At 43.5% G+C, this 16,771-nt stretch overlaps 1 protein-coding gene across 3 annotated transcripts in view; it reads right to left on the bottom strand.

Moving 5' to 3' along the window:
* tgfb2 (transforming growth factor, beta 2) overlaps nt 1-16,771 on the bottom strand; it is a 137,284-nt gene that overhangs the window by 13,074 nt on the left and 107,439 nt on the right. For all 3 annotated transcript variants that reach the window (XM_020622327.1, XM_020622329.1, XM_020622328.1), the window contains exons 3-5: nt 15,918-16,050; nt 15,721-15,831; nt 12,330-12,504 (exon numbers count right to left, since the gene is read on the bottom strand). In XM_020622327.1, coding sequence (XP_020477983.1) covers nt 12,330-12,504; nt 15,721-15,831; nt 15,918-16,050 — 419 coding nt within the window. The remainder of the gene's footprint in view (nt 1-12,329; nt 12,505-15,720; nt 15,832-15,917; nt 16,051-16,771) is intronic.

Here is a 16,771-nt window from a genome sequence, read left to right as displayed (position 1 = left end):
TTAACTTATGGGTCAACATCCTGAGTGACTTCCTCCTCTGATAGGGAATGGATATACGGACACTGCAGCTGTAGTCTGATGTGAACTGTTCGTGTGCCCTGTTCAGGTTTAGAAAAGGGAAATGTGCGCTAGGTCAATGTGACCTAGAACGTCATGTACTGGACGGCTTAGACAATGCTCGGAAGAAGGTGTGTGAGGGTAGCTGGCATGGGACCGCGTCTCCATGGCTCCAGCAGTGCAGAGCTGTGTGAGTAGGAGCAGATAAAAGCTGGGTTAGAGCAGAAGAAGAGAGAGAGGATGACCATGCTACCATGAACAGTAAACAACATACTTTTGGGGACCCAGCCTGCTGGGGGGAGACGCTGACTGACTCGGGAATGACAACAAATGACATGACTGACTGGCGCTCTGACAATCTTCGTATGCTTGATCTATTCCATTGCAGGAGGAGTGTCTCTGTTCTCTGTTCCCTAGCTACAAGATTATGTGTTTAAATACTACTCTATTCAGAATAATTGTAATATTAAATGATCCTTTGAATTGGGATGGTTTGTCTGAATTAATTTAGTAGGCATCACCACTCTAGCCACGACATCTGCTACCTCCATCTCTGCCTCACGTTTTCCTCACTGCTACAGTCTCTAACCCATACAGCATAGCTCATCTCACTACTGTCTTGTACACCCTTCCTTTGATTCTTGCTGACACTCTTCTGACACACAACACTCCTGTCACCTTTCTCCACCCACTCCAACCTGCCTGCACTGGCCACTTCACCTCTTTCCCACACTCCCCATCACACTGGACTGTTGAGCCCAAATACTTAAACTCCTGCACCTTCTTGACCTCAGCCCCCTGTAACCTCACTGTTCCACTTCCATCCCTTTCATTCATACACATGTATTCTGTCTTACCATGACTGACTTTCATTCCTCTTCTTTCCAGAGCAGACCTCCACCTTTCCAGGTGTGCCTCCACCTGCTCTCTGCTCTCACTACAGATAACAATGTCATCCGCAAACATCATTGTCCACGGAGATTCCTGTCTGACCTCATCTGTCAACCTGTCCATCACCATAGCAAACAAGGAGGGACTCAAAGCCGATCCTTGATGTAGCCCCACCTCTACCTTGAACTCCTCTGTCTATACGTACATGTCTTATTTGTGCAGACTACTGACACAACCTCAAGGCTACAAGTCCATCTCCAGAGATCAATTGGCTTTTCTCAAACTGTAAATAAACCCACTCACTGTTTTAATCACAACCTTGGTCTTGTTCTGGCATATGGCATCAGAACTGACCACTTAATAGTTTTTCCCCAAAAGCCTCTTCTCTCTGACCATTTTCTGATAACTTTTGAATTTACATTAATGGATTATGCAATATGTGGGGGAAAATCAACTACAGTAGATGTCTGACAACACTGTTACCAAATTTAAGGAAATAATTCCATTTACTTCAGTGCCATGTGCCAACACAATGGAGGGAGGCCACCTTAACTTTACTCCCCCACAAGTTCAGAATCAGAATCAGCTTTATTGGCCAGGTGTGTTGGAGACATGAGGAATTTGACTCTGGTACAGCTGCTTTTAATATGTATGTACATATTCTTATGTACGCAATAGCAAAGGGCAAGTAAACAATATAAGGCTGAGACAACAGAAAGTAAAGAAGTAATGTGCAAACAAACATGGAATGTATATTAGGAAACAAGATAAAAATAAAGTACTTAAAAATAGACCTGTACATATATACTGTATATATAGGTCCCAAGTCCTTTGTACATAACCCCTTTCGCCAGGGTTACTTGTATAGTAGCATTCCTATAGTTCCCTGTTCTAAGCTCTTGTCAATGAATGTTTTGTTCCACTTCTCATCAGGATGCCTTGGTTCCTCAACACCTGATGTGGACCTTGTTGACCCAGGCAGCATCTGAGCCAGTGTGACTCTTGTTTCTCAAACTCTCATTGCCAATGAGGTAGTCAGGTCCTAACAGCCCAGGCTGGATATTGATGCGCCCTGACCAGAGTTCAAGCCCCCAACCTTCGTACCAAAGTCAGTGGTGTTAACCACTGAGCTATCAGGGAGATGGCCCTGGGTGATGATGTGCTTAGCGAATACCTCAGGCAGCAGAAACCAGAGGAACAAGGGAAAGAAGAGCAGGAACCATCATTTAAGGACAAACACTGCACGGTATGTACCACCGTCAAATAGTAGAAGTGGCTGAGGACAAAGCTGGACTGAAAGACAGCACAGAGGCACTAATCCTGGCAGCACAAGAACAAGCACTAAGTACAAGATCAATAGAGGCATGGGTCTACCATACCAGACAGGACCCCAGGTGCAGGCTGTGCAAAGATGCCCGAGACAATCCAGCACATAACAGCAAGATGCAAGATGCTAGCAGCCAGGGCATACATGGAACGCCATAACCAAGTGGCTGGTATAGTGTACAGAAATATCTGTGCCGAGTACTGGCCCAAAGTTAACAAGTCAAAATGGGATACACCTCCAAAGGTGGTTGAGAATGTCCAATGACCATGCAGAGAAAGCATTTGACAAAGTTAACTGGACATTTCGCCTCAGTACATTACGCAGTTTTGGGTTTGGAGAGGTCTGAAAGAAGAGCTAGAAAAGATATGTAAGGTGAAGGCACAAGTGGTCCCTGTGGTAATAGGAACTTTGGGGGCTGTGAACCCCAAACTGGGAGAGTGGCTCCAACAGATCCCAGGAACAACATCTGAGATCTCTGTCCAGAGTGCGGTGCTAGGAACAGCTAAGATACTGCGCAGGACCCTCAAGCTCACAGGCCTTTGGTAGAGGACCTGAGCTTGAAGGAAGGAATACAAGACCGCCCCAAAGTGGGGGGTGAGTGGGGAATTTTTTTTAAATATATACATATATATACACATACACACATATACATACACACACACACAGTCTAGATGCATTCGACGGATCTGTATGTACAATGCATGTTTACCGGTATTGCACTGAGGGTTATTGTCCAGTCATACTGTTGTGGGTCAAGTGTTCATCAGAGTGACAGCTCAGGGGAAGAAAATGTCCTTGTGCCTGGTTGTCTTGGTGCACAGTGACCTGTAACGCTGTCCAGAAACAGATTGTGTCCCAGGTGTGAGGGGTCTGCAGTGATCCTCTCCACCCTCCTTTTGACCCATGAGGTGTACAGGTCCCTATTGGAGGGCAGACTTGCACCAGTGACCATTTCTGTAGTCCTGACTGTCCACTGGAGTCTGTTCCTGTCCTGCTTGGTTGCTGAGCCAAACCAGACAGTGATGCCGGTGCAGAGAATAGACTTGATGATTCCTCTGTATGTATCAGCAGCGGGCGCAGGAAGTACATCCTCTGCTGTGCCTTTTTGATGATGGTCCTCATGTTGGATGTCACCTTCAGGTCCTGGGAGATAGTGGAACCCAGGAACTTGTAAGACTTTACTGCTGATACAATGCTGCCAAGTATGGGGGGGGGGCTCTTCCTTAAGTCCACTGTCATCTCCACTGTTTTGAGCATGTTCAGCTCTAGATTGTTGCAACTACACCACAGGCTGCTTGACTACCCGTCTGTAGGCTGACTTGTCACCGTCTCAGATGAGATCATTGACTGTTGTATAATCTGCAAACTTTAGAAGCAGTCTGAGGGGTCTTTTTGAGATGCAGTCATTGGTGTAGAGTTGATAATTTTGTTGATAGTGCTGTATCCTCTCTGCATACAACGTTTGATACTGTTGCCTGTTGCCCCTCTGAAAAGGAAGGCAGTGAAACAGAAGAGGCTAGCCCCATGGTACAGCTTGCACCTCCGCTCTCTAAAGCAGGCATCACAAAAACTGGAAAGGAGGTGGCGCTCCACTAAGTCAGAAGAGTTTTACTTAGCCTGGAAAGATCGTTAAATAACATATAAAAAAAACCCTTTGTAGTGCCAGAACCGCATATTATTCATCACTGATTGAGGAAAATAAGAACAGCCCCAGGTTTCTTTTCAGCACTGTAGCCAGGCTGACAAAGAGCCACAGTGCTGTTGAGCTTAACATTCCCTTAGATCTCAGCAGCAATGACTTCATGAGCTTCTTTACAAATAAAATCACAACTATTAGAGAAAAAATTTTTTGTTAAATCCTTCCCACAAGTATCACAGATGTTTCTTCAAGTACAATGGCTTTTGAATCATCTGTAGGATGATTTCATTTATATTATATAGAGACTACTTCTCTCCCATAGATCTCTCTGAGTTGACCTCAACAACTGCTTCATCTAAATCATCAACATGTCTCTTAGACCCCATCCTGACCAGGCTGCTCAAAGGTGTTTTACCCCTAATCAACAAATCAGTGTGAGGTCTGATCAATCCCTCTGTATTAACAGGCTATGTATGGTGCCAGATCAATGACTTTAGTCTTTGGCACTAAAAATAAAGCTTGGCATTGAAAACAAAACTGTATGTTATGGTTTAGCTCTGTTTCTGGGTTCGAGTGCTTTTATTTTGCTTACTTCCTGCCCTGTGTCACCTCACCTGTCCCATCTTTACCCCAGTATGTAATCACCTTTCATTGTTTTCACCTGTTGCCTCCTGTCCATATATACCTCCTCCTTTCCCTCAGTCAGTTGCTGGTTAACAATACTGAAGATACTCACTCCATTTATTATGCTCAAGATGCCCTGTTATCTTTGTCTGTTTCTTGACTCTGATTCTCCAGCTACACTGGCTGTGTCTCCTGTCCCAGCATATCCTGCTGTGTGTTCTTGTTCGGCCAGCTACGCTGTTTACCCACCTGTCTCCATCGTCTTACCTGTGAGTTCCTGAGCCTCCAGCTGTTCTGGCGTGGCTCTTTTCCCACATACCTGCTGTGTGAATACCTGAGTCTCCAAGCTTCTCTGGCATTGTCTTCTGTTCAGCACACCTGCTGTGTGTTTCTGTTTGGCCAGTGACACTGTTGACTCTTCAGTCTCCGTCAACTCACCTGTGAGTACTTGAGTCTTCAGCTACACTGACGTTGTTGTCTCCTGTCCAGCATCACTTGGCAATGCCCGTTCTGCTAGCTATGCTGTTGACTCTCCAGTTCCCATCAACTTACCTCACCTGGTCGCCATTCCTTTGTCTGCCTTGGCCACTGAGGTTTTCTGGCAAAGCAGTGCCACTGACAAACCCCCCGGCCTGAACTGTCTATCTGTTCTCCCTGGTCCACTTCTGTCCTGCTTGCCTGCCTTGCTTTCATCTGTTATTTTTGGATCCTTGTACCTTTTTATTTAAAAAAAATGTTTTAAGCTTCCTCCTCGTCCTGGTCTAGTGTGAGAAACACTAACTGAAAAAGCAAACATTGACATTGAAGCATTTGTATTGTTGGTATTAAAAAAAGTATTAATACTTAAAAAATGACACTTGTTTTGTTAACTCTTTCAAGGGTGGCATGGTGAGGCAGTGATTAGCGCTGTTGCCTCCCAGCAAAAAAAGTTCCAAGTTCGGGCCCTGGCTGACATGGTGCCTTTCTGTGTGGAGTTTGTATGCTCTTCCTGTGCCTGCATGGGTTCCCTCTGGGTATTCCGGCTTCTCCCACAAACCAAAGACATGCAGGTTGATTGATGACTCTAAATTGCCAGTAGAAGTGAGTGTGGGTGTGTGTGGTTGCTTGTCTACATGTCAGCCCTGTGATAGACTGATGACCTGTCCAGACTGTACCCCACTTCTCACCCAGTGTCAGCTGGGATTGGCTTCAACCTCACCACCCCTCACTTCTGTCACTGTTTTAGCATGGAGGGGAGTGCGTTGAGGGGTGGGGCTAAGGCAAGTGATTTGCATGCTCTGATATCTATGAGGAGAGGATGTCCCTCTCCCCTGAGCCGTTGTCTGCACCAGGGTTTCTGTCTGTCAAGCATGGCTGCATAGTTACTGGTGGTGTCTTTAATCACAGAACTGAGCTGTGATAAAACTCACTTTTAACTAACATTATACTGGTATAGCTAAGGTCTCATGTTAGCTATAGGTAGGCTATAGCTAAAGTTAAAAGTAACTAACATCAGTAGTGCACAGCCGCTTATCAGAGGCTTTCTGTGGTATCTTCTGGGACTGTCTCCCACACAGTAATGTTAGATGACACGGGGCTAATGAATTTTAGGTCTGCCTGGAGTGGAAAAATGCCAGTAGTGAAAGAGATGGTCTGAGAGCTGGTGAACTCAGGGAAGCTGTGTAGCGCTGAAGTATGGAGTACAAAACATGCTTTGAATAGAAATTTTACTTTTTCCCATGTAAGCTTGAGTAGAAAAGCTAAAAGTACTAAAGTTAGCTATTGTATTTGTGTACAATAATCATCATTTTGAATATATCCTGTATTAGAAGTTTTACAGATTTAAATAACTGTATATACATTCTTTTGCTTAAGATTGAACTAAAATCTGCATCATACACGTCAGACAGTGCTATGTATGGTATGAAGTCTTTCACTGCTTTCATTGCTCAAGCTTAGGTGGACAAGTAAAAACTGACTATTTCAAGAAATCAATATTCAATAAATGAAATATAATTTAATATCCAACATCTTAGGATGCACAGCATATACAGATGATTATATATTTAAGAAATAGATATTTCTTTTTAGACCTTACAGAAGAATAATATATAGTCTGTGTGTAACAATTACTTGCAAAGACTTTAAGTGTTATGTGCAGTCAGACGTCCTCCACCGGCTTCTTTGTCCAAGCCTTTACAAGAGGTCCTTTTTCATAGTTCTAAAAAAGACATGCCACAGTATATAGCGGGTTAATGTTGCCAGAAAGCCAGAGTGGAACCACTGTATCAGAGAACCTGTGCATCTTCACTCTGAGTATAAAGCCCTCAGCATGCACTCTGAGGTGTGCAATGTCCTGGGTCTTGAACCTCACAATCAGACATTTGGGTGGGACCCAGATGTCTAAGTCTGGCCCTAACCCTAATACCTAACACCTAACCCAGATTTTAGAATTTCAGAAAGTTTTGTAACTCTAAAAATGTGTTTAGTTTTTATATTCCTTGTCTGAGATGGTTTAGATGGGGGAAAACAATTTGTCCTTTACTGTGATTTATTATCAAATTTTATTTGTATAGCGCCAAATCACAACAAAAGTCATCTCAGGACACTTTACAAAGTAAGGTCTAAACATTACTATTATTATAAAGAAAAACCCAACAAATCCCCCTTGAGCAGCACTTGGTGACAGCAGAGAGGAAAAACTCCCTTTAATGGAAGAAACCTCCGACAAGCCCCAGCTCTTGATGGGCGGCCTTTTGCCTCAACTGGTTGGGGTGCGTGGATAAAGGAAAGAGAGAAAAGAAACAAGATACAACAAACACAACAGTTAACAATCAAACACTGGTCAGGTTGATGTGGCTGGTGACTGCTCATCAGAAACATAGAGCTCCAGGGCCAGGGCAACCTGCAGAAAGGTACAGGGAGGGAGGGAGAGAGAAAGAGAGGACACACTACGGGGGAGAGGAGAAAAGAGAAACTCAGAGCATCATGGCCCCCCAGCAACCTATGCCTATAGCAGCATAACTAAGGGAAGGCTCAGGGTCACCTCATCCAGCCCTATCTATAAGCTTTATCAAAAAGGAAAGTCTTAAGTCTAATCTTAAAGGTAGAGGAATTACAAAGCCTACTCTTGACCCAGGTGTTCTAGCTAAATATAGACTGATACCCAATCTGCTCTTTATTTCCAACATCCTTGAAAAAGCTGTTGGAAAGCAGTTATGTGATCACCTGCACAAGAATGATTTGTTTGAGGATTTTCAGTCTGGTTTTAGACTCCAACATACTCCACCAAAACTGCATTTGTGAAAGTCGCCAACATTCTCCTCCTAGCCTCAAACAAAGGATTCATCTATATACTTGTCTTTTTTAGGCTCCAGTGCTGCTTTTCACATTACTGATCACAAAATTGTACTAAACTATAGCGTGTTATTGGGATTCAGCATTTAGCTGGTTCAAATCTTATTTATCAGATAGATTCCAGTTTGTTCATGTTAATGATGAATATTCCATGCAGATTAAAATTAGTCATGGCGTTACACAGGGCCTGGTGTTAGGTCCAGTTCTCCTCACCTTATGTGCTTCCCTTATACAACATTATTAGGAAAGACAGCATAAATTTCCATTGCTATGCAGATGATACCCAGTTACATTTATCTATGAACCCAGAGAAATCAGATCAGTTGGTCAAACTTCAAGCATGTCTTAAAGACATAAAGGCCTGGATGACTTGTAATTTCTTACTTCTAAACTGTGACAAAACTGGAGTCATTGTGCTTGGGCCTGAAAATCTTGGAAATATGCTATCTAACCATATAGTTATTCTAGATGACATTCTCTGGACTCCAGTACTACTGTGAGGAACATTGGAGTCATTTTTGATCAGGATATGTCCTTTAAATCACACATATAAACCAAGTCTCTAGAACTGCCTTCTTTCACCTGCGCAATATCGCCAAAATCAGGAGCATCAACTCCGAAAGTGATGCTGAAATACTGCATTTGCTACTTCCAGACTGGACTACTGTAACTCTTTACTATCAGGACATCCCAGTAAGTCCCTAAAAAGGCTCCAGTTAATCCAAAATACTGCAGCCAGAGTACTGACAGGAACTAGCAAGAGAGATCATGTCTCTCCCATATTAGCTTCTCTCCACTGGCTCCCTGTAAAATTCAGAATAGAATTTAAAATCCTTCTCCTAACATATAAAGCCCTTAATTACAAGGCTCCATCGTATCTTAAAGACCTCATAGTGTTAGAAATGCTCACACACGGGAGGGTGAGTGAGTGAAAAAAGAACGGACCCAGACGGCTGACTTCAGTGCAAGCAATATTTATTCGTGCTATACAGACTATATACACAGGTGAGGTGAGAAGGAAGGCTAAACAGGAAAATGGGAATGAGAATTACAGGGTGCTGATCAGCAGCAATAACAGTACGTGGGAGGAATAGATGAAGCTGGCCTAGCTGCGGATGCTAAGGTCACTCCTGGGCTGGCCGGTGGAAGTGGTAACGGCTGAGGAAACAGTAGAGAAGGGTGGTAAGCAAATGGAGTCTGACGACTGTGTACCGACCTGGCTGGTAGAGGCTGGAAGAGTGGTGGCACCTATTGTCCTGGTGACCGGCACCAGGACAATAGGCGCCGGTCCACAGGGGAGGATTCAAAGACAGGTAATGACTCTCACCGATACTGGGCTATAACGACTCAGTCTTTACGGGACATTGTTGGCCTTCAAAGGACTGAAACACCACCGAGGGGGATAAATATCTCCGGCTCAACACCAGTCAGTCAGAACTGATGAAGCCTCTTGGATGAGAGGTGAAACGTCTTCGACCTAGAAATCTAGTCCAGTTGATTTTTTTCAAGATTTTTCAGCTTACTATGACCTGGATGACTGAGAATCTGCACAGACAAAGAGAGGGAGGTGAGAGAGGCAGGTGCAGCCGGGCAAACCTGACACATAGAGCCTTATCATCCCAAAAGACCACTTCACTCTCAGAGTGCAGGTTTACTTGTGGTTCCTAGAGTCTACAGAAGTAGAATGGGAGGCAGAGCCTTTAGCTATCAAGCTCCTCTCCTGTGGAACCAACTCCCTGTCTCAGTTCGGGAGGCAGAAACCCTCTCTACATTTAAGATTAGACTTAAGACTTTCCTTTTTGATAAAGCTTATAGTTAGGTTAATATAATATTGTTGGTTTCAATATAATCCTAGTAGGACAGTGAGGAAGGGTAGAAATGTATTTAGTATGTTGCTATATGGCTTCCAATTTTTCATGGCATCAGAACAACGAATGTGGCTGAACAGGGATAAGACTTGACAGCCATCATGGTCAAAGGTCAAGAGGTCAAAGTGTTTATTTGTCATATGCACAGTTAGGAAACGCGTTTCCCTGTACAATGAACTTCTTACTTTTCCGTCCACATGAATACCACACAATAAAAATGAAATATAAAGTAGATGAATAAGTAACACAAAATCTAAGGCACTTTAAGCAGCAAATGCAGAGATATAATAAAAATATATAAGAATATCATAAGAGAATGCATGCTACATGGGAGCAGCATGTGCAGTAGTCAACAGTCAATGTGCAATTATGCATGTGCATGTGTTAACTGCAAGCAAAATGGGGGCCTGGGCTGTCCTGTTGATACTGAGTATATTTAACTGTACCAGTGGTTTCTAGTCAACAGGATGGCCTTTGCTTGTGCCCATGTAGTGGTGTCTATGAAATTACTGGACATGTATGCTAGGATAACTTTGGTTTGGTTTACCATCCTTTAGTACCATCCTCAGCTTAGGCTGAGGGTTGTCCCATGGTGCAGAGCTCCTCTCCTCTTTTCTCTCTCTCCATGCACCTATATGCCACCATTACATATTACTAACTATGTGTCTCCTCTCCCCCGTAGTGTGTCCTCTCTCTCTCCCTGTCCCTTTTTGCAGGTAGCCCAGGCTCTGGAGCGCTATGTTTCTGATGAGCAGTCACTGGCTACATGAACCTGCCTAGTGTTTGATTGTTTGTTGTGTCTTGTTGCTTTTCTTCTTTTCTCTCTTTATCCACTCACCAAAGCAGAAGGCTGCCCACCAAGAGCTGGTTTCCTCCCCTGCTGTAGCCAAGTGCTGCTCAAGGGGGATTTGTTGGGTTTTTCCTTGATAATAATAATAACAGCAAGGATAAGGATAATCACCTTTATTTGGCCAAGTATGATACACACAAGGAATTTGTTTCCGGTACAGAACCGAGGCAGCCATCTGTGGCGCCAACACACACCAATGGCTCTAACCATCAGGGTTCAGTGTCTTGCCCAAGGACACTTCAACACATGGACTGCGGGCACCAAGATTAGAGACTCCAATCCTCTGGTTGGGGTATGACCGCTCTACCCACTTAACCATAGCTGCCCCCGTCTAGACCTTACTTTGTAAAGTGTCTTGAGATGACTTTTGTTGTGATTTGGCGCAATACAAATAAAATTTGATTGAATTAGAGCACATCATCCTATTGTTGTCAGAAAACAGAATGAAGCTTTTCCTCCCACAGTCCAAAGACATGCAGCTTACTTTGATTAGTGACTCTAAATTATCTGTAGGAGTGAGTGTGGGTATGTGTGGTTGTCTGTCTCTAAGTGTCAGCCCTGTGATAGACCTGTTCCAGGTATACACTGCCTCTCGCCCAGTGTCAGCCTGTTATAGGATAAGCTCTATAGATGATAGATGGCTGGAAATTATGGCTTCAAAGAAAAAAGCATGGTCCCTAAAGTCAAACACAATTGAAGTTCACTGATATTTTTGGGTTGCTTTCAGGAACTAGATGTCTTGACAGTGTGTATGGCATTATGAAATCTGAAAACTACCAGCAAATTCTGGGGCGCAATGTAGAGCCCAGTGTCAGAAAGTTGGGTCCCCGTCAGAGGTCATGGGTCCTACAGAAGGACAGTGACCCAAAAGCACCCAGAAATTATTTCAGACAATGTGCTGGAGAGTTCTGAAGTGGCCAGCAATGAGTCCAGGTCCAAATCCCATGGAGCACCTCTGGAGAGATCTCAAAACCACAGTTGGGAGAAGGAACTCTTCAAATCTATGAGACCTGGAGTACCTGGCAAAAGATGAGTGGTCCAAAATTCCAGTAGAGGTCCAAGAGACTCATTGATGGTTACGGGAAGTCACTGATTTGAGTTTTGTCCAAAGAGTATGTTACCAAATACTAAGTTGAGGGTGTCAATAATTCTGTTCAGCCCATTTTTGGAGTTCTGTGTGGAATATATCGGGTTTGGCTTTTTCCCTCAGTTTTTTGTGTTGTTCAAGTGCAAAAAAACAACAACAAAAAAACAAAAAACCCCATGAGAATACCAAAAAATTTGTGATTGCAATAGTTTTCTGGGAGAAGTGGTGTGTTATTTGGTTGCAAATATTTTTTGGCCATGACTGTATATAATCAGAACGTGGTTCATGGTGTGTGTGAAAGCTTTTCCTCAGTTGCCTATAACATAATGACACATGCCTCATTCTACACACAAACGAAATTCATTACCTTGGCTTTATACTTAAAAACATAGAAAGTGTCCTTGCGGTGTATAAAAAACAATTGACATTTCAAACAACTTTTGCCATAAAGGATTAGCACATATATAAATAGTATAACATGGGAAGATTTAATAGCTTATCACTTAAATAGCTACTAACACTCCAGATTACAGGAGGTTTTCACCATGATTCCTGACACCTGAAATTTCTGGTTAACAAGTAGGGAAAAGTTCCAGGGAGGTGAATTTTTCTTGATATGTGTATATGATTAGAGAAAGAGTGTTTAGTACTTGGAGCAGTGGGCAGCATCCAGGGCTCTCTTGGCTCGTCGGTTCCTGTGCTGGGACTGGGACTCCAGCCGGTATGAAGGCAACAGCATGAGAAGAAGGTGTGGAGCCCGAGCACTGTGCCTCTGCTTCTTAAATACCTTCAGGTCACTGCCATGGGTAAAGCTGTCATCAATACCTGGAAACATAACAGAGATATCCATAAGCTACATCTCATGTAAGTAGTTCTATTAATGAACAGATAGTCAACATTTATGAATGAATACACACTAACATGTTTCAAAGGAAGTGGCCCCTCCCACATCCACGTACCCTTCCTGAAAGAAAACTTAAGCAATTTCTGTTGTGAAAATAGGCAATGTTTGAAGTTGAACTCAAGTTGTCATACTTAGCCTTTACAAAACTACCTTTTGTCACTTTTCATGTGTAGAACTAAGTGCAACATCATGGATGCTTATTATCCTGCTGCATGGGCTTTTAGCCCACCCTCATGTTTGACCATTCAAAACAGATATAAAGTATAAAAAGCCTTAAAAATCTTAAGATTACTCAGACACAGTGGCTTTCATCTACATGCTCACAGGTTCACAGTGATAACTGTTTAACTGCTATAATATTAATCATGGACACCATTGTTGTTTAGTATGTTACTATTAACATGATAATTAATAGCAAAGTGCAGTTCAGGCTCAGAATGTCATTAGTTTCAGCCATAAACCAGTTTTCAGTACTAATTAAAATACTGACCTAATGATGGCACTACATAAAATGAATGTATCAAATTTGTGCCAGTTCACAAAATAGATACTGAATATGTGGAACTTTGAGTAGTGCTAGAAGCCATGTGAAGAGATCCCAATAACCCAAGTGGTTAAACTGCACCCTTGAATATCTCTACTGAGTTTAATGGCCTCATCCAGTCCAACCAATGAATGAAAATTTGTCAGGTTTATTCGGCACCACCTGCCTCTCTTGCTATCTTTCTCTTTCTTCACCTTTCTCTCTCCTTCTCTCTTGTCCTCCAGGCTGTGACACAGCTAAGGCGCATTACCTGATTATCTCCTTCCTTACTTAAAGTGCTGGCATACGCTCCCTCGTTGCCAGTACATTGAGGATTCTCTGCTCTACACTTTGGCCATGCTACGTTGAGTCACACTATTAGAGAGTCAACACTATTCTTCATCGAGACTTCTAGTACTCTGATACTCTTTCAAGTAAGACTGTATTATTCTCCTGGCAATACAAGTCGACTGACCTCTGTGACATTTCACCTCCTGAGCTCCGGCAACCACCACTTCCTGGTTGTTTTCACCCAGCGTCTCTCCCCCAGCCGGGCTCAGCACAAGCCCCCCCTGCAGCTACTTGCCTTCTCTGAGCTCTGCCGCTTTAACTCACCTCGTCTGAGATTTCCGGCTACGCATCCTTGTCTACGCAGGCCAGTCTGCACGCGGACCCTGCACTCAGCTCCTTGACGCCACAGCTGTCTTTGCCCTAGTGCATCTGCCTCAGCCTGCCTGCCTCCTCAAAGTGGGATCTGCTACCCCCAGCCTCTCTATTGCCTCTGCTTCCTGGCCAGCCACTCAGCCCAACTCCTAGGTCAGTGCAGGTTACATCTCAGATGTGACACTTATCTTCTCCCTGCTCTGTCTCTGCTGCTCCGGAACCCTGAATCATTTCCGAAGCTACTACTCGGCCTTCTCTCCACCTACCCTGGCCTTCTCTGTCAGACTGCATCAACCACATTGACTGTGTTCTCTTTCTACCTGCATTACTATTGTAATAAAGACTTTGATCAGTTTTGCTTGTCTGCCATCTGAGTCCAGCCTGCTTGCTCACTTCACCCCTTCTAATGAACAACCAGCACAAAATTACTATATGTGCAGTATCATCTTACTGGTGTTAAGAGAACATGTATATGTTAAATCAGACTCAGGGAAGTCAAAGTGCTGAGTGACACACTGTTGGTTTTGGTCTATTGATTTTTATTTATTTATTTATTTATTGGACAGTAATAAAATACAGATCTGTGCAAATTCTCAGTCATCCAGGTCATAGTATGCTGAAAAAAACTTTCTTTCAGGATGTAGTTTTAGGTTCTACCTCTCATTCAAGAGGCTTCATCAGTTCTGCCTGACTGGTGGTGAGCAGGAGGTATTTATCCCACTGGGTGGTGTTTCAGTCCTTTGATGGCCAACAATGTCCCCTAAGGACTGATATGTTGGAGTTTCAGTCCTGGTCTACCTAAAGGACTAAACACCCAGACACAGAGTGATGTGGTGTATGCAATTAAATGTAGTCAGGAGTGTAATGACCTGGGGCCTATTTCAAGAAGGCGGTTTTGTCGAAACTCAGAGTTTGTTAACCCAGAAATGAGGGCAACTCTGAGTTTTCGGTTCCAGAAACGGAGGTAACTTAAACCCGTGAAGCGGGGTAAGTTAAACCTGTTTCACAAAGAGAGGTAATCTAAACTCAGAGTCAGTTACTACGGCAAATTACTCTGTGAACCTAACCTGCTGGCGAGCAGGTTTTGTTCGGGAAACTCAGAGTTTCCTCCGGGTCTCCGCCCCTTTTTAAAGTGAAAGGTGTTTAATACTATAGTCGCGTGGCACGCGCCTAACTCTGAGTCAGACAACTCAGAGTTGATTAAACCAACTCTTTTCAGTTGTTCTGAAACCAAAAACTCCGAGTTTTCCAACTCTGAGTAAGTCAGGTTTGAACTCTGAGTTTGTTAAACCGCCTTCTTGAAATAGGCCCCTGTACACTGGGAAAACAAAACAGCCGCTGCACAAACACATGGCCCAACACAGGAGGGCCAACCCAGGTGGACCAGAGTCAGCAGTCCACCTCCACCTGAAGGACAAAGGACATTCTTTTGAGGACAGTGAAGCCTAGATCCTCTCCAGAGAACATCGCTGGTTTGAGAGGGGAGTCAAGGAAGATATTTTTGTCCAAGTAGAACACCCCTCTCTAAATAGGGGTGGTGGACTCAGACATACTGTACCTTGTTATCCATCTACAACTCTGTTTTGAAATCTCTAAACATTTCCACCCCAATTCACACCAGGACAACAGGTGTTGGTCCACATGTGAGGTTTCAAAGCCAGGTAACGACTCTCACTGATACCAGACCCTAATGACTTAATTGTTAGAGGACACTGTTGGCCACCAAAGGACTGCAACACTAATGTCTCAGTTGTTGAAGGACTGAAACACCACCCAGCGGAATAAATATCTCCTGCTCAACACCAGTCAGGCAGAACTGTTGAAGCCTCTTGGATGAGAGGTGAAACATCTTCTCCCTAAAACTATGTCCAGATGCCTTCTGCTAAGTGTTTTCAGCAATAAAATACAGAATATCACCAGACTTATTCTTTAATTTTGTGAATCAGATAACCTGCAAACCGTGCCTCCAGCTCCTCACTCGTGTTGGGAATAATGTAGTTATTTGATGGTACAAACGTGCAGCATGGGCAGTGCAGGCTGATCTTGAATCCACTGTTTCGGTCTGTGGAGAAACAAAAGTTATGGCAGTGTAATATATGCAGTGAGTGATGATGAGGAACCTGCTAGAAAGGAGGAATGCACACTTACCTCTATGGTTCAGCCATTCACTCACTGCCTCTGTCACATCAAAAGACAGCCACTCTCCCTCAGTTTGGGTTCGTACCACCCTGCTGTCAATATATCGTTGTGTTGGTGATGTCAGGTCTTTGTGTCCTAAAATCTGTGAAGAAAAGAGAGATTTTGGGGATTTTTCACAGGGACTTAAGGCCCTTTCACACCAGACGCGAATTTAACGTGCGATTTATTCGTGCATCAATAATATTTTTCGAACCAATAACTTGTCGATGATACATTGCAGACCGCCTACGTAATTTCGCGACAGAAAAAGCGACATTAATTTTTTCGCCTCCGGGTCGATTTTTCCAACTCGTCGCGGCGACGGCAGCACCTCTGACCAATCACAATGCAGCTTGTTGACACGTCAAATTCAACATGGCAGACCGCTTAATCCAATTTGTTTCAGCGAATTCAGTTATCTATGATAAAAAGTACAAAAGGTACAAAGATAATGAATACAAAGATAACGTATGGAGACAGATAGCAGAGGATCTTCACTTGCTTGTGAACTAAACTGATTTCATTACAAATAAACAATCTTTTTTTTTTTTTTTACATCAGACATGCGGCCAGGCGCTGTTCTGGGTCGATCGGATCCCTGTAATTATTTTTCTGTTTCATCGTGTGGGGGGTCAACAGCACCAACAACTCTTCAGACTGTCCCACAGACATCCTGAAATAGGTCCTAAAGCGACCATGATACAACTTCAGTTCCTGTACCAACCGATGAAACTCGCCATGTTCTCTCCTTCTTTTCAATATAGGATGGACCCAAAACCTTCTTTGTTTACTTTTTTTATGTAGCAGGACAAGCAGTACATCGT

This window comes from Monopterus albus, unplaced genomic scaffold (genome assembly GCF_001952655.1).
Source record: "Monopterus albus unplaced genomic scaffold, M_albus_1.0 scaffold278.1, whole genome shotgun sequence".
Taxonomy (NCBI): Eukaryota; Metazoa; Chordata; class Actinopteri; order Synbranchiformes; family Synbranchidae; genus Monopterus; species Monopterus albus.
Note: the sequence above shows the minus strand (reverse complement) of the source record. Positions and strands in the feature narration are given on the sequence as shown.